The 24,195-nt window shown below is 41.1% G+C and overlaps 1 protein-coding gene and 1 long non-coding RNA gene across 2 annotated transcripts in view; one reads left to right on the forward strand and one right to left on the reverse strand.

Moving 5' to 3' along the window:
* The window catches only part of kcnb2b (potassium voltage-gated channel subfamily B member 2b), a 104,894-nt gene extending 81,102 nt beyond the window's left edge, over positions 1–23,792 (forward strand). The window contains exon 3 of the mRNA XM_074693123.1: positions 18,084–23,792. Coding sequence (XP_074549224.1) covers positions 18,084–20,042 — 1,959 coding nt within the window. The 3' untranslated portion in view covers positions 20,043–23,792. The remainder of the gene's footprint in view (positions 1–18,083) is intronic.
* The window catches only part of LOC141807259 (uncharacterized), a 93,061-nt gene that overhangs the window by 66,786 nt on the left and 2,080 nt on the right, over positions 1–24,195 (reverse strand). The gene's annotated exons all lie outside the window — the stretch shown is intronic.

A 24,195-nucleotide genomic window follows, 5' to 3' on the forward strand; every position in this document is an offset into this window, starting at 1 on the left:
CCTGTTTGAGTATATTTTTTGTCCTTTACCTAACAAAGCCTGATTGCAGTGTCCCTCTGTCTAAAAACAAGACCAGCACCAAAACTGCTCCTGCTTGCAAACTTAAAAATGAACACCTGACCCCACACAGCCACTCACATAAAGGAATATTACAGAAATAACCAATCTTGTTCCTGATAATGCCATTTTACTATGAATCATGAAAAGGCAGCAGTATAAGGATGATACTATTTCGAAACCTGTTAAAATCTCCTCACAGTGCCTTTTAATCAAGATTTAATTTACCTTTGATCCTCCATCACCCTGTTTTACAATGTTTTCTCTCTGCGATAAATCAATGTTAATGAAGGCCATTGTCCTCTGCAAGGTAAGAGTGTTCGCTTTTTATTAGTCCGTGTAACAGTAGTGATTATTTGACACTTTAAGCCTTGGCAGTGCGTCATCCCATCAGCAAAGTATTTAACCACCTTACAAAGAAAATTAACGCTTCAAATCACAAAGTAACAAGCCTTTAAAAATATCAGGACAATTTGGAGACAATGTTGAGCTAAAGAAAACATCTTGGTTTAAAGCAGTGATAAAGACTTGAAAGACACAACTTTACACAGTTTAAGACGGTATTAACAGAGGACCAGAGACCAAAGCCCTGGTGATCTGAACCAGCACACACCCTTCCTGAAACAAAGTGGAAAAGAGCTGTATGTTCCTTTAATTTCATCACCATCAGGGAGCTTCAACACTGTGTCTTCTCTCTCTATCATTCCTATTTAGTGTAACCTTATAAGATCGTTCTCTAACTTAACATCATGTTTGTCAACACTGCTGATCCACTTCACAACCTGCTGATGTAGAGACAGCCGTTATTTCAGTAATAGGATTAAGCATCCAGCAATGTCAGGGTGTGACGGTTTAATTGTTTGTTCCCTCTTTATTGGATTTAAGTATGAATAAAGTGGACAACCCAGTCTTCTTGGAGGCACTCAAGATTATTATTTACTCTGTATTTTTCAGTGTTAGTTCAACAACTTGGGTCTAATCTTTGTAAAATGTACAGATAGAAAATGCTTTGCTTCAGTTTGGCTGAAAAGAGAATGTTTTCAGTTTTAGTTCTGCTTTTTAATGGTTTAGTTGACGAATCAAAAACTTTTTTGTCTTCAAAATGTTAGAAAAAAGACTTAACTGTGAATGTGAAGAAATCCTCAAATTTTAGAACCCAGAGCTGTCAATTTGTCCTTATTTCTGGTAAAATGTATTAGCTTCCTGACAATCAACCAGCTAACGAATAGGCGCTTAAGGTATTATTATGCACATAGCAAATCTAATATTCTCATTTTAGAACCATTTGCAGACTTCTGTTGGGTTTTACTTTAATTTAATCTTTTTTTTTTTCTAAATGCCGGTGAGACATATTAGCAGTAACGCCGTCTGCACTTCTCTCCATTGAGAGTTCATAAGGTCACGGTCAGCCACAGAGCTGCCTGGGATTTGGTGCTTGCCAACATGTGGGATTAGATTGAGTCTGCTCCATGAAGGGCGCACACTCTTCTCACTAAACCACGTCATACCCCCACATGTGAATTTTTTATGTGTTCTGATTCATCCTCGCAGATCAGCTGCGGGGCATTATGACTTTATTATTATCAGTAAACGCTCAGCTGTAATTTTTGCCTCTCGCAGCGTCTGCTCGTAAATGTTCAGCCTCACACTGGGCTGTAATAACGGTTCAGCGGCGTACTTAACTCATGTTGTGCAAAGAATACACTGAATCCGCTGTTTGTGTTGTGTTGGTGCAACAACCAAAGCTCTCTCTTCCTCTCCCTCCTATGGGGAGCTGCAGTTTTGCGAGAGTCTAATCCACAGGGGAATTCATTACATTCAATCTGCGGATGATTCAGGATAATTGTAATAGGATTTGAAGTCTATCTTTAGTAGGGGTATAAATACAGTTGTACTCTTTCATACTCTCAGATGAGTGGAAATAGACAAATAATCTGTTTGCACACCTCGCTTTTCATTACCAGGCGCCTCCCCCTCTCACCTTACCTGCAGGGAAACTCTTGTGATGTTTGAGGAAATGTTGTGGGGCTTATCATCTTAAACACATAGATTTGTTAATCCAATACCTGCTATGACCTACTGTGCCGTTTACCTGATCTGACAAGGCCACAGACTGTAAGTCCACGCTGACTCACAGTCACATCACAAGCTCAGGTCTGTGAATTTAAGAGACAGACACAGACCGCATAAAATGGGTACTAAGCCTGAGTCTATAAACGTTTTAAAAGCTTTGACTTTTGCTTTAGCACTGTTATCCGTACTTCCTTCTGTGACTATCTTTACAACTAATTTTTTTGGTTTGACCAAACCCCGAATCACAAAATACATTTCCATTGAAAAAGTCGCCCTTCTAGGTATATGCTTGATCGTAATCCACACTGTAAAATGAGATTATCAGCACCAATATAAGTTATTTCGAAATACTAATTCATAGCTTTGGTCAAGCAGGACCAGATTGGTTTACGACATGTTCAAGTCTCTATGACAACACCACACCAGCTGATGAAGTTTAGTAAAGAGAAGAGAGATCTGTGTTGAAAATGATTTGTCTGATTAATTTTGTAGTGATGGTGAACACAGGAGCCTAAAACTGTCAGACAGAAAAAGGACAGAAGAGCAGAGTAAAAGCTTAACGGGAGAGTGACAAAGCGCAGGCTAAAGGTTATGTCACAGGGCAAGCAGTTTGTCCTAATGTTCATTCTGTTCAAACTGAGAGTCTATCAATAAAATGAAGAGTGAGGTTACGTTTGCTCTGCTTGGTAGATGACATAACCAGGATTTACTAAGATTATTCACATGTCTTAGAGCACTGGGCTGCTAGTAGCACTACATATAGCCAGTTACTAAACTCCTGTACAAACTGACGTCTACTTGTTGTCACGTTTCAAACAAAACTGTACATAAATGTTGATGAATACCTTACCTCGGCAGGTTATACCTGGTAAAAGTTGTCATGAACAAAGAAAACTTGTACTGATCTGATTCCATTTAATTACAAAATGAACACACGCCTTGTTATAAGTCATGTCTTTAAAACAGTGTGTGTGTGACTCAGTTGCTAGTAAAATAAGCATGTTACAATGTCAAAGCCAAACCAAGAAAGTTAACTTGGCGGATATCTGCTTTAAAACAGCATGCCAGGAATGTAAATGCATGTGTTGTATGAAGCTCCAAGCGCTGACACTCAAAAACACGCTAACGTACATGCTAACTGTTCACTCATAAATTTTATCATGGGGCTTTAAAGTTGTCTAATTAAATTTGTACTCTGAGTCCTACACTTTCAGCCCTTCCCTTGCTACTGTTATGAGCATCAGACATGTGTGTTTGTATGTGTGTGTGCCTGTGTACTGTGTGTCCTCATTTGGATTAATTAAAGGAAATCTCCCGTGAAGTGTGGGAGTGTCCCAATCTGGCCTTCTCAAGGACAGGCAACCTATCAATAATACCCCAGCCTCCCCTTGACCTATGCACAATACCACCACCCACTCAGATACACACACACACACACACACACACCTCATTCTAACTCCATGGAAACGGTCACCCGGTGCCTTTCCCAAGCCTGGTGATCATCGCTCTCATTTGCAGCGGAACAAAGCCTGTGAAATTCGGCCTGTTATTATGGCTCCCTTATCAGCGCTCCCTGCTTGCCTCTGCCATGAAGCAGCACTCAGCTCAATTGCTCAGTCATTCATACCATTTTTTTTTTCCTTTTTCACCCAAAGACTCATTTCTATTGTGGTCTGTGGGCTGTTCTTTTGTTTCTAACGACCACTGAGTCTGATCCAGCATGAGTCATTACCGTGGTAAACATCATGGCACATTGCGAGGAGGGAGAGCAGCATGTGCTGCTCTGCGTATGAGGGGCTGCCCCGGCTAAGATAATTGCTGAAATCACTCAGCTGATCTGTTGCTTTATTAAAACGGCAGTAAGTGTGTGTGTGGGTGTGAGTTTGTTTCATCAAGCTGCACTGGGAAAAGAAAGAGAAAATCCTTCCTGATGTTTCTTGCAACAGCTGCTGCCTTGCAGAAGTAACTTTGTAAGAAGATGAGTGACAAGTCTCACCTTCTTCCATCAAACAAAAGTGTACCCAAAACAACCCCATACAATTGATGTAAACATTTCTTACTGGTGACATTTTTGGAGCCAAGGGATCATCAGGTGGGTCTATAGTGCTGAAGTCTTGCCACTTTTGCTAGGTATACATCAGACTTGTGGATCAATATGCAAAGACTCCTCCTGGGTGTATTAAGCCCTGTTTCCACCAAGCAGTCCAGTTTAGATCAGTACAGTTTAGTATGTTAGGGCAGGGTCACACTGGCCATCCAAACCGTGCCAGGCCCAAGCATGATTGCCCCCCCCCGCAGCGCTGTTCCCCAGCTGGACAGCACGGCCAGCGGTCACACTACTCCAATATAAACCAGACTTTAGCGGGTTTCACACATGCACCACATGACCTGCCTACGTCATTGTGAAGCATCTGTTTATATGTAGTGCGATCTCATTAGGGTCAGCACAATGAGACACAGAGAGCACTGCTACAACTTGAGAGACTTTTGGACTTATGGCAAGTTGTTTTCAACACAGCCCTCAAACAACCCGCTTCGTTTAAATTGATTCGAGATATGCACTTGCCGTGATCATAAGTCATGGATCACACGCGCTGTCCACGTGCTTGTGCTCGTGCTTGTGCAAGAAGTAAACCATGCCAAAGCCCACCTCTCTGAAGCGTGCCAAAGCAGAGAAGTGGATCTTGCTCAAGCACGGCGCGGTTGCGGTCACACTGGCCATTCAAAACGTGCTTTGGGGCAGAAGCATGCTGAAGCATTGCACGGTTTGCCAAAATGGCTGCGTCCTTTGACTGATCCTGTTTCCGCAACCAACCATGCCCACTCAAGGAAGGCAGAGTGTAAGCTGGATGCCGATAGCCAGGTCAGTTATGTAAATGCATGACGCCATAGGAGTGCTTCATAGTGTAATAACTGCTAGGGATGTCCCGATATTACATTTTCACTTCCGATACGATAGCGATACTGCAGCATTGAGTATTGGCTGATACCGATATTAATCCGATACGATATCAGCATTGAACATGCATACTTTTATTACTTATTTTGTAGCATGTCTGTGTTGTTAGAAAAGGCATGATTAAGTGATATTATTCAAACAAAGAACAGTAGTCAGCTACAGTAGGTATGAGGAAAGACTGACCCATTTATTATTAACCAATGGGTAACAGAAACTGCTTATATCGGAGATTTTAGATGAATTCCGATATGATACCGATACCTGTTTTTTTTGCTGATATCGGATATCCAATATCAATATCGGACTGGGACACCTCTAATAACTGCTAATAAATCGAACGAAGAAGAAAAATGTGACCCAGTAAACAAAGAACAATGATCCGAGAAATGTGTGCTGCGCGGAGAAATACAGCTGCTGTCGCAGTGATGATATTTTGAACCAATCAATGGTCTTTAGTGTTCTAGCTCCACCTTCTGGGATTGAACCGGTTTAGTCCAGTACCCCAAACAGAAGGCACAGTTTGTCTCGGTTATTAGGGGAACTCTTCTGGGACTAGTCAGTGCCGTACCAAGATGAACTGAACTGTACCTCTTGGTGGAAGTGGGGCTTTAGATTCTTTTACACCCATGTACACCCATGTTAACGACTAGTTCATGACGCTTGTGTAAATGTTTAATGCTTATTCTATCATCCAATTTCTTCTACATTGCTAGTCTGGTGCACACAGCATAGCAGAGGCTATATTTTTCAGCAAAGCTATCTGTCATTGTGCTTTGATAGTTTTTCCAGCATCAAATTACTAAACAAAACGGATTCTCTCAGATGACTGGATGTGTCTTAAGACAGAAAAAAATTATTTTGAGTTTAAATTTTGACATGCTCCACTTGTTGACATGGAGGAGGTGGAACTTATGACATAAACTGCTTTGAGTTTGTAAGAGAAGCTTTAATTATCATGCTTGAGCATTTGGGGAGCCATCATGCAATCCATCTTTTTTTTTTTTCAACATTATTTGTTTGAGATCTTAAACAAAGGTTTCTATTCACAAGCCACTGGTACAAGCTTTAATACCTTGTTTACACCAGTGTGGCTACACTTGTCTCTTTTCCCAGAAGCAGACAGCGATGTCAAGGTGTTGTTTGGTAATTGGGATGAAGAGAGTCGAAACATAAATTGGTCCAAAAAAAAAAGCACCCTCAGTCATGCAGAGGCCCTGAAATATCAATTACCATGAGGCAGGATGACAGTTTCATTAAAAAGAGAGGGTTTTATGTCTTTTTGTAGCTTCTAATTAGTTTTCCTCTTTGGTCAGCTATTTGTTTGTTGTTCTTGCTGTCTGCTCCTTGACTCTTAATTTACTTATTCACTTAGTTGGCTGCTCTTGTGCCTGTCTTCTTTCCCCTCCCGTGTCACTCATGAATTTATTCATGCAAACATCGCCGGGGTGAATCTCATTAGAAAGGAAGGCATGTTGTCAGCTTGGTGTGTTTCTCACAGTAAACAAAGTTTCGTTAACATATTTACCCCGGTCCCCCCTCAAGGAAAGGAGGACGAAGATTCACCGAAACAAGGGAGAAGACTGAGAGTGTGCAGATGTTGGAGGAGTGCTGAGGACGGACAGTGATGGAGGCAGGGGCCTGTCCTTGAAAGTGAAGCTGAATAAAAATAAATCAGCCACAAGGAGAATTTTGCAACGACAGCACATAGCTTGAAAGACAGTCTTTTAAAAGGTACAATTGAGATTGACACAGTGGGCACTTTTGAAGCCAGTAGTGAGACAGTCCAAATTTTTGGAGTGATGATGTTAGGCTGGATGCTGGATGCTGGATTCTGGTGTCGCGGGGAATATAAATGAAAAAAGAAGAACCACACAGCATCCAGGGTTGCACTTCATTCCTTTTTCTTTACACTTGATTAGGATTAGCTGACTCCTTGGTGACCACCACTTATCCTGCAGTCCCATCTGAGAGACATCGAAGGAGACAGAGAGGCTGCATTTTTTATCCTCTGCATGAAGGATGTGGGAAGTAGTCAAGGGAATTTTTTAACTCAGCCTTTGTGCATTAAAACTCACAGTTTTCTCTCCACCCCTGGCTGGCCCTTTTAGCAGAAAAGAAGAGAATCAAATCACAAAGTCAGAGAAAAGTTTTCTCTCCTTGATTCAGCTCCAGAAAGAGGTGGAGCTCCCTCTTGTGGGAGCAGAAACTCTTTGACCACTCTCACTAACCCAACAGTGACCCCGCTGATGTCTGAGGTCATTAAAAGCTCAGTGGGTAATCTAAGATGCCACTTTATGTTCCTCCTTGCTCCACTTTAAAGCAAAAGTTGCTCCCCAAACCACATATTGTTGGAATTCATGATGAAGCATTTGTTGCAGCCCACAGATTTAACTCAGAATTTCAATGTGCTAAGTAACCTCTCCGTCATCCCGAGCGCTCAAAGGCCCTCTGCGAATCACTCGGCTGAACGGCAAAGGCTCTGCATCACAGAAAAATAACAATGTTTAAGTCATAAAGCTGCTTGCTGCTCCACTTGTGCTGGGAGTGCTAGGAGAGACATTGCCATGGTTACGGAGTTTGACTCAGACAGCAAGGTGACGCGTAGTCATTGAGGAGAACAGATCGAGGTACGAGAGGGGGCGGGGGGGTCTATTTTTCATGTGAGAGTATAGAGCTGTGAGCTATGGGTGCCCGCTGAGTGCAGCTGAAAGTGACAGTGTGTATTTTAGAAAAAGAGAAAAACGTTGGTGTGGGAGCTTAAGACAGGAGGGGGCATTCCTGTAAGCATTAACATTGCATGCATCAGTGTGTGTGTGTGTGTGTGTGTGTGTGTGTGTGTGTGTGTGTGTATCCAAAATCGCCTGTGTTCATATGTGTGTGGGAGGTGTGGAGAGGAGTTTTTCCTGTGAGGTTCTCCCGGTGTTATCTGTGAAGAAAAGAGGTGACAGGAGAGTAATTCTTATTCCGTGTAAATATTGCTGGAAAGCATCACACACACACATATATGTCCTCACACCCCTGCTACCCCTCCCTCCCTCCCTCCCTCCCTCCCTCCATCAACCTCCCAGCTCCAACGGATGATGCTATCAGGAGACTCGGGGCTGGAGGGGAGCAGGAAGCTTGTAAAAGATCCTAACTGTGCTGTTATCTCCATACGTACAGGCGAGCTGTGGAGCAGCCAAGCGCCTGGCGAGCTATCCGCAGCATTCTGAGTATCATGAATATTAACAGCGTCCGGGGTGCGTGTTTGTTTTCTTCCTCTTTCCTCTGGTCGGCGCCTGGAGGAAGTGTTGATTATGGGGCCTTGGTCTGGTGATTAACACGGATATTGCTGCATAGGCACAGAGGCTAGCACATTTAGCGGTAATTACACTGAGCCTTATCTGCCCTTATGTCTCTGACACATAAAGAAATACTTCAAACATGTGCAAGATGAGTGTTTGTTCTCCTTTGGTGCAGTAGCTTTGCTCTGAATTCATCTTGTGCATATGCAGAAAAAGCAGAATTAGCATGTGTGTAGATTTTATTTGCACATATTGAAACAGATACAAGAGATCGTCATGTGAACGTACATGTGTGTGATCATGTGTGGGTGTTACGGCTGCATCTCAGGGTCTGCCTGCTGTTCTCCCCTCTCTTGGGGGAGGGTGGGGGCAGTGTCAGAGGAGGCATGCAGGTTAATAATGTTGTCACGACATTGCGGCCAAAGGCGTGTTCTGCCCAGAAACGCACATACGAGCAGCATGCAGTGCACAACCCTCTGCACTCACGCTCTTACACCGCCTCTCCTCGCAGTGAAGGGACATTTTTTAAATTGGTTTCTGATACAAATCAATGTACAGTAATCTTAATCATCATCACAGAGATTTACTGTCATGAGGAGACATTAGTGAAGCAGTTGCACAGCAACAAAGTAAGACAAAGGCTCTGAAATAAGCAAACCCTCAGCTCTGCCTCATGGCTCACGGCAAGTTCTTACATATTTTACCACAAGAAAATTAGTTTTATTGAATTCTCTCCCACTAGGAGTAGTATCTTTTGTTTATTACTGCAGGTTTTAAACTTGTTATAAATTACCTCTATTTCCTAAATGAATCTCTCTCCCATATATCTGAATTTTGGTGGTGTAATAGCCTCTTTTCTTTGCTGTTAGCGCAGCCTGTTCCCCTGTGCATTAACAACACCTGCCTGTGACTGCATATCCTCTCAGTAGCTGTTTTTTTTTATTTTCTGTGGACATTCGTGATGTGAAAGTCACATCCAGTGACTGGCTGCACAGTGGCTACGAGGGCAATAGTGATGGACAGATTACAGGGGGAGGACAGAGAGAGCCTGATAAAGAAAGTGACAAAGATCAGTATGATTAGAAGTTTGCCAAAGTGAAAAGAGCTAAAAGTGATGATCTCGCCAAGATGTTGTCCTGAATCCCAGTTTTTTCTTTGCATTAAATTCTTTGCAGCACACTGTGCTTGACTTTCCTCACTGTCCTTCCTCAGAAGCTTGATCGCAGCAGGAACCACTTATACTTCCAACACTTAATTCATAAAACTGCTGAGCCGTACGCCGAAATAGCATCAGTGCAACGTGGGTAATATTTTTCTAATACAGTGATGAAGTATTGTTGAACTGCAATCCTATCCCTTCTAAAGACTGCTGGGTGTAGAAACCTGATATCTGAGAGAGCGGGCTGCGTTACAGGATATAGAGTTGGATAGGTGAAGCATTAAGTATCTATTTCAGTCAGCGGATGGCTCAAGGATCCCATCAGAGCTTTAAATAAACTCATCAATACGCTTGATTGAGAAGGACAGATGCAGATTTTCTCTGAAGGTTGAACAGAAATGGCCTGGATAGCTTGTGATGCAAAGTTAGGCTTTTTGAGGAAGTGTTGTTGCTTGAGTATTTATTTGTTGTGAAGCAGCACACTCATAAATGTTTAAGTTTACCTGAGTACTGTTGTGCTGTGTTGCTGCTTATTTATAGCCTAAAAGGTACACTGTTCAGGATTGCTGAATGTTCTCCACCAATCAACTGGCCCTTTCCTGATGTGTGTTTAAAATCATAATCCCCTAATACTGATACAGACGTGTTTGTTTTATACTTAGAAAGAGCACATGACCATTGCATGTTGGATCAAACTTTAGATAAACACAAGCTAAGAGGGTTATATAAGGTTGTTTCTGTACTGACAAAAAAGAGAAAAGGACTATTTATAGCTCATTATATCTATGACTCACAATCAAAGGTGATTAAATCGATCAAGGGAAAAACCTTTACTTTCTTTAAAAGCTGCACTGGCAGGCAGTTACATGTCCAGCTATTGAGCTGTACATAAGCCATGAGTGTGAGCATTGAGCCGGCTCAAGTCTGCCTATCTATTGGTGAATTGCCAGCTAGTTATATCACTTATGTTTCTGGTTATTCAAACATCAGTCAGATAATCTGTCCGGACTTACCTTCGGCAACCGGCCACTAGTCAGGGCTGAAGCTCCAGTTACGGGTAATAGCTTCAACCGTCTCCAACCCCAGTGTTTCTCAAATTGTGGTCTGCAGGCCACTACTGGTCCGCCAGTGCCCCCTAGTGGTTCGCAAAGACTGTGAGGAAATTGTTTTTGTTTTTTTTTAAATAAAACATTCACGAAAAAAGAGGGGGTAGGGGTGCAAGTTGTTCGGCTACTACGCAAATTGGTAAAATCTACAAAAATTGGTTGATAAAATAATTGAGTAATTTAATTTAATCTAAGTACTTAAGTATTTAAATACTAAAAATTTTAAGTATTTTAGAATAATGTATCAGTAATATAGTTATACTCAGATTTTGAGGTCCATTTTTATTCTAAAAGAAAACAAACAAAACACCAAACTATGAGGAAATGAGTGCACTTTTTTACTCTAGTCTCTGTCATTTTGAAAAAAAACTTTTTCTAAATAAAGGGAATTAAAGAAATAAAATGTATAATTAATCATAAAAATAATTGGCGTGTAATCAATTTTCAAAATAATCGTTAGTTGCAGCCCTAGCAAGTTGTAACATGTATGATTCGAGTTTATAGCATGAGTTTGTTCTCTGGGTGTTTTTCTGGGGCTATTCAGCTCGTGGTGGTCCACAAGCTGAAATAAGTGGTCTTTGGTCTGAAAAAATTTGAGAACCACTGTCCTACCCTGATGTGAACAGGCACATATGACTGATAGCATTGCATTGCAGTTTGATAGTCATTAACATGTAATGTAGTTACATTTTAGCTTAGTAATCTGTTGACCTAGGTTCTGTCTGCTGACCTAGGCTTTGATGTCGCTGTTATCCAGGTCAAATAAACTAAGTTCAATTGTGATTGTTTTCAAGGAGTTTTCTCACCTTTAGGTGAGTCATTTAATCAGATTTTAAATTTTTGCAAAAAAAAGATAATGAAATTAATCATTTTAGATCATCTAAAGGACATACACAATAAACTAATGCCAGTGTTTTTGAGGCATGCCCATAACTCTTAGTTTATATCTGGTCAATTTGACACATTCAGAAGTTAGAAGATTTAAGTTTTAATCTCCAACAATGTATTTTTCCAAGTGTTCTACGTACATTCATTCATCATTACTTTTAAATCAATCTCATAGCTAATAACTGATGTGTTCTTTAAAATCCTACATCTTCAAAGGCAACACACTTTTCTTTATCTTTCTACCACAGTAGTAGAATCATTCTGATCCTCCTCAAACCAGCTCTTTTCAGTCTCTGACATTGTAAGTGAACACAGGACCTCAAAAGGAAAGGGAGGATCTTGTTTCAGAGATTAGAGTAATTAGAAAAATCCATTTTAGGATGTTGGGAAATTCACTGTGTGGGAACAGAGATGTGGGAACAGAGATGTTGAAACAGAGCGATGTATCAGAGGGAAGTGCTGACTTTTTGGTCAGTATTACCTTCTTTTATCATCATGTCATGTTACAAATCTACTGTCTTAAAGCTTAAACTTGAAACATTAAGAAAGTTAGACCACACCATCTCAGTTTGTACTGACCAAGAAGAGCTTCAAAATCTATCATGAAAAGCTGAAATCAACAGAAGACTAAAAGGATGGATGTGGACTAGGAGAGGGAGTCTTATCTTTACTTTGTCTTAAAATAAAGTCTTGTCTAAAGGAATCTGCTTGGTCACCCCGGAAAAGAAAATGAGAGGTGTAAAGCTAATTCATGCCTCTGCTGGACTTCTGAATCCATTTCTGTTATTATTTGAGGTAAAGCACTGCATTGATTTCGCTGAACTTTTCAACTTTCTCTTCGAGTTAACTTGAATCCCTTTTGACTACAAATTTCCAAACTATCATCCTAACTTTATCATATTCCCATGAAAACAACAAACTTTCTGGTTTGTTGCAGCACTACGAAGGATTCTTTTCTGTGTTGCTTGCCAACTCCCAGCGCTCACAGGGATTCATACACTGGCACATTTCCCTCCCAGTGTTGTCTGTGTATTGAATTAGCCGTCTTAATTGGACCCAGGTAGTCTATCATTTGATTAAACGCCAACAGGGGAATTGCCAGCGCGTTTTGTTTGCTTGTATGTGTATTATATTTGTCGTATCACTCAACCTGAACTTATCTGAGCTGTAATGGAGCGCCACACGCTGACACACACGCCTGTTTCTCTCCTCTGTGCAGGCATGTTTGTGTGATTCCGACGGACAAACGCACTCTTTAAATATTTAATGCTAGCCCACTTTCCTCCCTGAATCTTTGAAAATGAATAAAGTTACACACAAACAAATATCACTTGAATATAAATAAAGCCTTGAAAGGCTAGGGGGTGGTGAAGTAGCAGTATGTGAACAATGTGTTTATTTGAATGTGGAGGAAAGAGGACAGTTGGTGGAGAAAACAAAGTACAGTAGGCACAAAGGCAATGCACTTGGGCTGAAGGAACAGTAAAATAATGGGCAGATAGTGGAGGGACACTCATGAATAATATAGAAGTGTTTCTTAAAATTGTTATTTTATTCTATGCAGTCTTCCTCAGAAATGTAATATTGCCAAATAGAAACAAGAGGGTGTGGATTGTTCTCAAGCGGATGTGATCTGGTTACTGATTTCCTTCAAATACTGCCAATGAGTTCCGCCCATTTTTGTGCTGCAGTGGGATCCTCAAAACTCCTGTATGCAATGATGAAACCCAAAGGATGCCTGCTGTTGTATGCCTCCAGCAAGGATAATATAAAAGTGGGAGAGAGTTCAGTGATGGCTAACAAATAAAAGTGTTCTAAGTAATTGACGTGCAAAATTAGATGTGCATACTAATTGTACGGCAGAGGTTGACCCTGAAATTGTGTTTTTAAACTCATCATGATTTTATCATCACTCCTCCTCATGAAGGTTGCCAAACACAGAGAGACAACTCATAAAGTCTAAGTGATGGACGATGAATTAAGCTGGAAGTGACATGATATGTTTCATTTAGCCATGACAAATGGGTCATATCCCCCTTCAATTATGGACTTCTCTAAAAGATAAATGAACAGTTAAGAAGTTTACTGTGAAAAAAAGAAAACAAGCCTTCATTATGATGCACCAAACTCCCACTAGGGCTGCTGAAAATAGATAGCCAGATGGACACTGGAGTGGTTTCTGTTATCTAATGTTGTTGCAAAGTTGTTTGGGGAAAAAAAAGCTTGGGACATATTTTAGTTGAACACACATATTGTGCCAATTTCAAGGAATTTAGCTGATTTTGTTTTTGCCCAAATCTTAATAATCTCTGAAGCTCTGAGAAGCTGTGGCACAAAACAGGGAACAGCAACCAAATTTACCCCCCTCCACCCCCTTTTACTTTTCCTCTTTTGGAAACCAGCCATAGGAGAAAGGCACTTAAAAAGCAGAATCTTGATAGAGTGGGTTGGAATATGTCTCCCCCTTTTTGCTGATTAATGTTGAGTCTCTCTAAGGGCGCACCCATTCAAGTCATACTCTCACTATCCCTGCCTGATAAATCTCTCTTTAAGTAAGAGTGCCAAGTTCTTTAACAATGCTATATTTGCTCTGTGCCATCGTTAATGGCTAGTAATGGCTGTCTACTGCAATTTGGGCACATTTGGGAGTCAAACCTTTCCATTACAGTCCTCCCAAGCCTTTTTTTCCAGGCAAATAAAACCACAAGTCTGAGTACTGAGGTTAAATCCCACACTGATACATACAACATTAAAGCTAGTTGATCAATTAAGAGAGTGGTTCAATGCATACCCAAAGAAATTTGGTCATATGACACCCAGCCCGTCATACATGCCTTGACAGGGTCGTCACATTTGAAGAGATACAGTCTCAGAAGATAAAATACCACACAAGTCTCAGGATCAATCCCCATTAGCATAGCCATAATCACTTGTATTGATTCTGCAGCAAAAAATTATCATACCTGAAGAATGGCTCAATCTGTCCAGTGCAAATTAATGATACAAGAGGAGGGGTAGAGGGAGCCAGGGAAGGAGGGGGTCAGTTGGGATCTAAGAGGTGGATCATGGTCCATAAGAGCTCCGAGCAGAGGGAATCAATAGGTACTTGCCGGGCCAGGCTCAGTGTCCATAATGTGATGCGTACACAATCAATAAACCTCCCACAAGCTGCCGGATGGGCCACCAGTGAGCAGCAGGATATTTTTCTTACCCATAGTACCCATGCCGTAAGCTCAGGAATGATGGAAACCCAGGCAGAGGAAGTGAAGAAGGGCGTAACTGCGCAACCACAAGGCTGTCACTGATGACAAGGCATTTAGAGAGCAGCTTATTGACTGCTTCCTGTAGGAACTAAAAGTGGATGAAGTAAGGAGACTCTTATGATTTCAAGGGTAGTGGTGGAGATGACAGGTGGCTGATGATAGAAAAAGTGGCTCTAAAGCGCTCTAAAGAGCTCTTAACTTGTCTGTATCTAATTTTTTCTTCACTTCTTCTTCCCAGAGGATCGGATGCAACCTCAAAGATGCAATGGGATTTGAAATTCTGCGGCTAGTTGTTGTTGGCCAGAGCACAGTCACTCCCTTGATACACAAGCAAAATTCTCCTTCACTGTTGCCCACACTGTTGCTGGCGCCACATTTTAAGCTGTCCCCTGAGGAACTGAGCCAGCTGGTTTTTGTTTTTGTGACGACATTCATCAAGTCATTTATTTTTAAAGATGTTGCATTACGTGCTCAGGAGTAAAGACAAAAGTATCCAGGGAAATCCTCAGTGTACTGTATAAAAATAAAAGTCATGTGACACGCAGTGATTCTCCCTCCCTACCCCACTCTCACTCTAACCATCTGTCTTCTGTCTCACTGTAGGTTTTGAAGTTTCACTGCAGTAAAAGTAGTGCAGGGAAAGTAAAAGGGTCACAGGAGCTTGAGGTGGACACCTAAAACAGATGTAACTTAATCATCTGAAGACTTTTCGCTTCTGTCTAAGCTCATCATGTCTCATGACTGACCTGACCATGACCTGACAAGTCATACTCTTCAAGGACAAACCAACGTAAAACAGACAAATACTTCAGGATATTTTTTCCCTGTAGTCATGCCAAACAATGCCGTAGCTATGCATGAGTGGCAGCACTGATGACTTTATTAAAATGATCAGGGTACTTAAAATGAAACCCAGTCGTTAAAGCTATTTCAGCACCTCTTCAGATTGCTCAGGGCGTCCAGCTGAGTGCCATACCTTCTTTCTTTTTCTGTCTGATGGATTCCTCCAATCATTAGGTCACTTCCAGGTCAACAGGTCTGCCTGCACTTGTTTCCGTCTTTTAAGCCGCCTCTCACTGCATTTGGTGCTATATTTAATGCCACTGCACATGCAAATCAGGGCCAATGAAGACTGAGTCCAAGTAATTGATCTTCTTAACAACTCCCACTCAATTACAGTAGGTTAATGCAAGCCACTTCAAGCCTTGCTCATCCTCAAATGCTATTTACTGGTGTCCATAAGCAGGGGGTGCATGGGCGTGTGGGAAGGTGAGATCGCATGGGTGTGGGTCAGTGAAAACATTAATCACTTTCTCTCTCTGTCTGCATGCATGCATGCCCATAAGTCGATTCATTCAGCTGTTCAGGGTGCAGTTTTAAGGGTTCGCTTGCTCAGAAGTGTGTAACAGCAGAGGATTAACTGTCTCTTCTGAAGTATTAACGGTGTATCTAAATATAGAGTAGCCTATTTCTAAAGAACAAGTGACCTTTTGCTTACACTTCCAGGCAGTAAATCATTATCCAAAAAATCAGCTGTGTCAGTGAGCACAAGTGAGCCTGTAATCTGAACAAAATCATTAGCTCACACACTAATCTACCGTCTTTGCCAAGGTGTTCATCAACAAGAAAACAAGCAATGGTCTTCTGACCTGAGTGGATTGGCACCAGGTGTTGAGCTTCAAATGTACTTGCCAAAAAGTTCAAGGGAATGGAAGAAATCTGTGTCCTTACTGTGTGTCTTCCTGCCCAGATTGCCTTACTTAGCTGCTAATAGGTTTAGCATAATCAGCACAAACGGTAATTTAGTGATAACACTTCCTCTGCTGAGCCATGACACCCCCTGTCTTTATCCTGTTTTCCCACCAAATGGAAGGAATTCAGGCGGTGTCACAACTACTTTTTTTTATTAGTGTCAGTGTTAGCTACAGGCTAATGGGTAGTTCAAAATTGCAGCTAAACCCTGAATCCTGCAAAATCCTTGAGCTCTGGCCCGATCTTCACCACTGTGATTATTGCTGAATCAGTGGAGTCTCACAGGGGATGAAGTGACTGTCAGACGGCACGGTGTAAATCTACGCAAGATAATCAGTGTGTTCTGTAACTGAATGCAGTTTTTGATTAGTATTCAGCAGGCCTTGTTTTCCTATCTTGACTGAGCCTCTTCAATCTGTGTTCATTAGATTTTAATAGGCTTTGTGTCGCTAAGGTCATAGAGGACTTCACGCAAGAGAATGCTAATTTTTCCATGTGCTAGGTTTCAGTTGGTTGTTGAGGTTATGCTGCTGCACTGTTGTGTAGGAAATAGCCTTTTTACCTGTGTTAGTTGAGAAATTAATCTCTGCAGTATCATCAGGAGGTGTATCTGTAGCTCTTTGGTGAGGCAGAGGCTTAGATAAAATCTGGACAGGTACTAAAGAAGAAGTGTCCTGGGATACATGATGAAAGAGCTTGTAACACTTCCAACTCTGTACTAACAAGGAACACTTACTCATAACACGTATCACACATTATGTCAAACACTCTTCTACGTACCATATTTCACTCACACAACCATGGCCAGATTTAATCTATCAAAGTCTATCGATCCAAGTCAAAGTAAAACTCTGCAGCCTCAGACACAGCCTCATGCTGCGCTGACCTCACAGGATTATGCAGGATGTACTTACCAATTCCCTTACAAAGCAAAAGGCACAGTAAACATTTATCAATGAACTACATTTTTTACTATAGATTTCAGAAAGATTTGTTAACAGTTTTCCAAAACTTTGTACTTCACTTAATGAAAGCAATATTTTATATTTTAAGACAGGGAGGGGGAGTTTTTTTTATTTCTGCCAACAGGTGGAGCCAAAGTGCTGATCTATTGTGGATAGAACACACACACATACACACACACACACACTGCTCTCTTTCAAAAATAGACATCTGGCCTAGTTAATGTACCTTATTTAGATTTCTCTTTTTGTATCTGTTGTGTAATACATTCATTAGCAGCATTTCTTCCTTTTTCTAATATGTTTTGTATTTCTATATTTTTTCAAAGAGATCCCTCTTTATCAAAGCACATCCATAAAACTCTCAAGGCAAATACATCCTCAGTCAGAGCATTTGTATAAAATATATCAGTCATTATTTTTTTCTTTTACAGTAACTTTTGGTCTGACTTTCTAGTTTATCCAGCATTTTATGAACAGAAACTGCACCAGTAAAGAGAGAAAAAAGTGATTGCTCAGACAATGAAAGTTCTCAGAATGAAGTTAACACTTTTTTTCCCTTTCTGTGCTTTTTTTCCAGATCTTGGCCATCATCTCGATCATGTTCATTGTCCTCTCCACCATTGCTCTTTCTCTCAACACCTTACCAGACCTCCAGGTCTTTGATGAGTTTGGCAATGCAAATGACAACCCCCAGCTGGCCCACGTGGAGGCTGTGTGTATTGCCTGGTTCACCATGGAGTACCTCCTTCGATTCCTTTCCTCTCCCAACAAGTGGAAGTTCTTCAAGGGCCCACTGAATGTCATTGACTTACTGGCCATTCTGCCATACTATGTCACCATCTTCCTAACTGAGTCAAACAAGAGTGTACTACAGTTCCAAAATGTGCGCCGTGTGGTGCAAATTTTTAGGATCATGAGAATATTGAGGATCCTCAAGTTGGCCAGGCACTCCACAGGACTCCAGTCTCTTGGGTTTACTTTGAGGAGGAGTTACAATGAACTGGGGTTGCTTATTTTATTTCTTGCCATGGGCATCATGATATTTTCCAGCTTGGTGTTCTTTGCTGAGAAAGATGAAGATGCCACCAAATTCACCAGTATCCCTGCCTCATTCTGGTGGGCTACCATTACGATGACAACAGTAGGCTATGGGGACATTTACCCACAGACTTTACTTGGAAAAATTGTGGGCGGTCTTTGCTGCATTGCTGGAGTGCTGGTGATTGCCCTACCCATCCCCATCATTGTCAACAACTTCTCTGAGTTCTACAAGGAGCAGAAGAGGCAGGAGAAGGCCATCAAGAGGAGGGAGGCGCTTGAGAGAGCTAAGAGGAATGGCAGCATTGTGTCAATGAACTTAAAAGATGCCTTTGCTCGCAGTATGGAGCTGATGGACGTGGTGGTAGAGAAAGGAGAGGAAAAATCCTCTCTGGACAACCACCTTACGCCAAGCCGCTGGGGTGGCTCAGGGAAGCACTCCTCGGAAACTAACCTAAAATCACCTGATAAAAGAAACCCAGAGTCTCTGCTGCAAGGCTCCCCTCAACGTAACACAGCCATCAACACCACTGGAAGTCCACAACGGACAAATAGAGCTCCACAGCACCTCAGTGCTCAAAAACTGGAGGAAATGTACAACCAGATGACCAAGTCACAGTCTTTTACCAACCTCAACACTACAAGCTCCATGAGCACTCTGAGCACAACTGTGACCGGCCCTGGCTCGCCTAAAAAAACGCACAGCTCTGAATTTACATTAAAAGAAGAAGTAGAACTGGAGATGAAAGAAGTACAACCCTCCTTGCAAGATAATTTTGCAAGCTGCTCCACAGACTTTCGGAGAAAGAGTGCAGACTCAGGTGAGGCAGAAAACAGACACCCCAGAGCACCACCTGGTTTGGATCTTAACTTTCTGGGAACCATTGCAGAACAAAGCTCTCCAAGCATTAAAGTCCAAGATGAATCCAGAGAGGGATCAGAGCTCCAAATAGAGGAGGGAGAGAGCTTCAATAGTGCTGCAGAGAACACCCCAAGTTCACCAGGAGGGAATAATCCTCTGAAAATACAAGAATTGAAGGAAAACTTCACCAAAACCTCTGCTGAAGGCCCACTTACACCACCCAGCACTACCTCTCCTGGAGACATCAGCTCCAGCATCTTGGAAGACGAATCACCAGATGGAGAGACATCTCCACTCATTCCAATGGCAGAAGAGCTGTTCCCAATTTCTGAGGAGGACCCCAGTGCAGCGTCCCCAAAGAGGCTGGTTGTGGACACCCCACCTGGCGATGATGATCCGTCTTCAGAGAACCATGAAGAGAAGCATCTGATGGAGGTGGCAGGCGCTTCAAGTGCACCATTATCGCCAAAAACAGCTGCACAAAATTGCACCCAAGGTGTGGTTGGTGCAGAGGAGGATGTCAAGGCTGACAGCAACCAAAGTGGACACAAAGTGGAGAACCACATGTTTACATCCGACATCCACCTGATACCTGGGGAGGGCAGTCTCTCTCCAACCGTTGAAACCAGCATGTGACTGTGAGAAGCTGTGCAGAGACTGTAGACCCACTGCAACCTCAGCCATAGTGTGGACAACCAGGAAGAAACATCAAGGATGCAAGCTGTAGTGACAGAAATTTTTGCATGGCATGACAAGTCCCTTTTACTTGTGTTGTTGTGTATTGCTAAAAAAGAAACTGCAGTGCTTTGTGCAGATTTGAGGACGACTTTGGGACAAGTCATCTCAGAGAGGAGGCTCTTGAGGGAATTCATCAACTTGAGTAGACACTTTGATCCTCCAAATGTACATAATGACTGTCTCCTTTTTCTAGCAAATGAAGGAAATGCACAGAGGGACTTATCTGTATAAAGCATGCATTTAAAAAAAGACAGATATTTTACGGTGCTTAGTTTGCTGAAAGCGCTCCACTGTAAATACTAGGACATCTACGGCAATGACAATGCACAGGATGGCAAAGGAATACTCTCCGAAAGTTCAAATATTCGCAATGTGAAAGGGACTGGGTGGGGGGGTTTAACTGAGAGCCCTCAAACTGGGTGTTGCATTGTAGCGACCTATTAAAAAAAACATATCATTACCTTTTGTGGAAATGCAAGTGTTCCCATGATGACCCTGTAATGTTTTTCATGTGAAAAATGGTGTACGAAACTGTAACGTTGACATTATTGTTTTGGTTTCAATAATGACTGTTGAACTATTAGTTGAGCATACAATGTTCAGTCTTCGTATCAACAACTGTGGGCAAGAAGGACAAAACACCATAATTCCTCTGAATACATGTAGTTGCCAAATACGTATGTAACCAGTGAGGACAGGAACTATCCAATTCTGCCGCTTCAAAAAATGAAGAAATCTATCACGCAGTATCAGAAGTTAGGACAAAATTGAAGACGATTAGTTCCCTGTTCAGCCTTTTAACTCCATCCAAATCACAAAATTAAACCTTATTTATACTCTGACATAAGATATATATACATAAAAGTAGTTCCAAGAATAAATTAAGAAATAAGTAGGTCTAGACTGGTTGTAGAAAAGTTCTTATGTAGGTAAGTGAGATTCCATAAAACAGAGTAAAGACTATTTATCAATTCAGCACAGTAGTTCTGATCATCAATACACCTATATGCTTTAAACAATAATTATCTATTTTGGCAATTCAAAAGGGATAGACGACAATAAAAAGATGACCATATTCCTTGTGGATCAATGGACCAAATCAAGCACAGTGACAAGCTTTTATCTATCTCAGCTGCATAGAAACATATACAGTGATGACATATGTTTTAAGAGTAGTTCTGTCTCTTTATGTTTTTAGTTTCTTTTTCTACCTGCATTGTGTTCATTGTCCTATCCTCAGCGCCCTGATGTCTTTGTTGAGATTTGTTCCCAACAACTGCAAGTTTTATCTGATCCTGCTGATAAGTTAAAAGCATTCTTTTGTATATCCGTAGTGTCTTGATATGTAATTTATTGTGTTTTATTGTGAACAAAACTCTTTCAGTCAAACTTAAATCCAAAGGAGATTTTTTTTCTTGTCTTCTTTTTCGCTTTCTTGTTTTTACACTGACTGAAAATATCTGTTTTATGTTGCCTTTGATTCCAATTTTACAGCTGGAATACTTGTCTATCGTTTCAGCATGACACTTGGCTGAGTGAACTAGACTTGTGTTTGTGAAAGCCGCACAAACCCGAACGGTACCGACCGGGAGAAAGTGGGTGAATTCTTTGTTGTTTGTTTTATTGTTTCTTTTCTTTTCTCTTCTTTTTCATGTCTTTATGTTCTCACAGAGAGGTGTGGAATGTGCAATACCGCATACTGCAAATCTATGCAGGCCAAGAATTGTGGCACTTTATTTTCTGTCTAAGGGATTTGTAAGTGTACAGGCAGAAATTACTTGTATTTTTCAAATGTTATATCTTTAATATGAGGCAAAAACAGTATTACAACTACCAGAATCTCACAAACAATGCAAATGAGAATTTAAATTTTACTTTTTCATATTCTAAGGCTGGCATGTGCTGTCAAGCACCTTCATGCCAGATATCAATGGACCTCAAATTTGATTGTGAGCGGGAGGGGGCATCCAAATTGACCGCTTTTGGCCTTTTATATTGCTGTTAGATTTACATTTAAAAAAAATCTGACAAATGTCTGTGGAAAATGTTAAAAATAATCTAATTTCAATGGCCACACACAAGGATTTTATGTTTTTTGTGAATTAACGTTGAGAATGATTCTATTTTTTCTAAACCAAAATGGAGCACGACCACAATTTCCTGCCATATGGTGGTTGAAATGATGCGTGCCTTTTCATAACACTGCAGTTTATGAGAAGGTAGCGAGTCATTTTGCTTTGTTCATATAGCACTGTACAGAAAATTCTAATTTTATAGGAGAAATCAGGTCTTTATGTAATAGATACAAGTAATGCTATTGAGTTCTCAGGTTTTCTATAACTCTCTGATGTTCTGATTGGATAGATTCTCTGTTTTTCCTTTAACAGCTCAATGTCAACTAGTTACTTCTGTACTTTTTGAAAGGTGATGTTGTCAAATCCACATTGATGTCTTGGCTCCTGGAGCAAGGAGCGGCAATATTTCTCCCTCCTCCTTGGTAAATCTGTGTACCACATCCAGTGTCCACCCCCATCAGTGTTCAGTGAGGCAGGAAGCAGCACAAACAAAGAGACAGAAACAAGTTGGACCGTTAAGAGTGTAAATGCTGAGAGGTAGACGCGTGTGTCTAACTTACCACAGACAGCCCTGAACTGATACATCTGATTATTTCCCATGCTGACAACATTGAGTGCTCAAATCCCTACAGCTTCAGAGGCTCTAACCCCATGGCATGCCCTCAGGAACAGAGATCAATAGATTGAAAGAAGGCCAGGTTAAAGAAAGGTTATCAGAGCAAAGAGAAGTGAGACAGAGTCCTCCCATATGATAACGTCACATCAGTGCTCAGTTGTGGTCCATCTTTCCTTTTGTTTATGTACATACTGTAAGCCCAGATTAACATAATTGAACCCAGAGATTCATGAGCTGTTTTGAAACTATTGCTCCCTAATTAGACGGGCACATTCTTTGGTACTCCTCCAAAGTAAAAGCAGGATCAGCGGTGGTTATTATTTGGGGTTTGGAAGCAACATTACAGCAGTTTTCTCTGTCCCTAACATAATGTTTTTACTTCATCCTTTGATTTCTAGTAACCATGTGTTAGCCTCAAGTAATCCTTCATTTTGACAGGTAGGGTAGACAAAGAAAGGATTTGGATTGATCAGCTATAATCCCCTGGGATGATGTTTGTGTGGAAACTTAAATTAATGGTGTGAGCTGGCAGCAAATGAACTGTTCTCTGTCTTACTGTCTCACAATGGCATTATCATCTGTGATACTGAACAGAGTGGAAGATTGTGTCTTTATTTTCTCTGAGAGAATGGGTACTGTCCATGTGACTCATGCGTGCTTACTAAACCCTGCTCCCTAAAATGCATAACGCATCATTTCTTCTTATTTATATGTATTCTGCCTCCTACATTTTGTTTTTTTTTTCAGCTTTGGAGAACATAATCATTAGACACACTCTGAGCTACAGACTGTTTCTGTACAAAGCAACATCTTTGTATGCATGTAGTAGTCCAAACAATTATGTGACCACAGAACACTTTGTTATGGTACATGTATGTCAACATTTCTGTAAAGCATTGTTCCCCATTACGTCTATTAGCATATGCAGAATAACAAATAAATGTGTATATAACTCAAGTGTGTCCGTTTTTGTTATTTTAAGGCTAGCCATGCAGGGTTGGGGAACATTTTAGCATATCGGGGATCATCTCATTGATTTCAAAATAAGAAGCACTTTAAAAAAATTCACATGCATTGGCAGGTAAAACATATTAAGTGTTAATGTTTTTCTGCACACAAGGGAAGACCACTTTGAATTTAACTTTGAGCTGGTGACTTTTATTTCCCCGGAGCAAAATATTTAAAAAAATCATAAAATTAAAAAAAAAAAAGATAACAGTTGAGTAACCAAAAAGGGATACCAAAATTCTGAGGGCAACCAAAACAAGCTGACATGCAATTAAGTTGTGTTTTTGTTTGTTGTATTGTATCACTTGATAGCGAAACAATTAAAGACAATGCTCTCTTTTGTTTTGCCCTC

This window comes from Halichoeres trimaculatus, unplaced genomic scaffold (assembly GCF_033239565.1).
Source record: "Halichoeres trimaculatus isolate MK-OKI-2021-1 unplaced genomic scaffold, fHalTri1.1 fHalTri1_scaffold_18, whole genome shotgun sequence".
Classification (NCBI taxonomy): domain Eukaryota; kingdom Metazoa; phylum Chordata; class Actinopteri; order Labriformes; family Labridae; genus Halichoeres; species Halichoeres trimaculatus.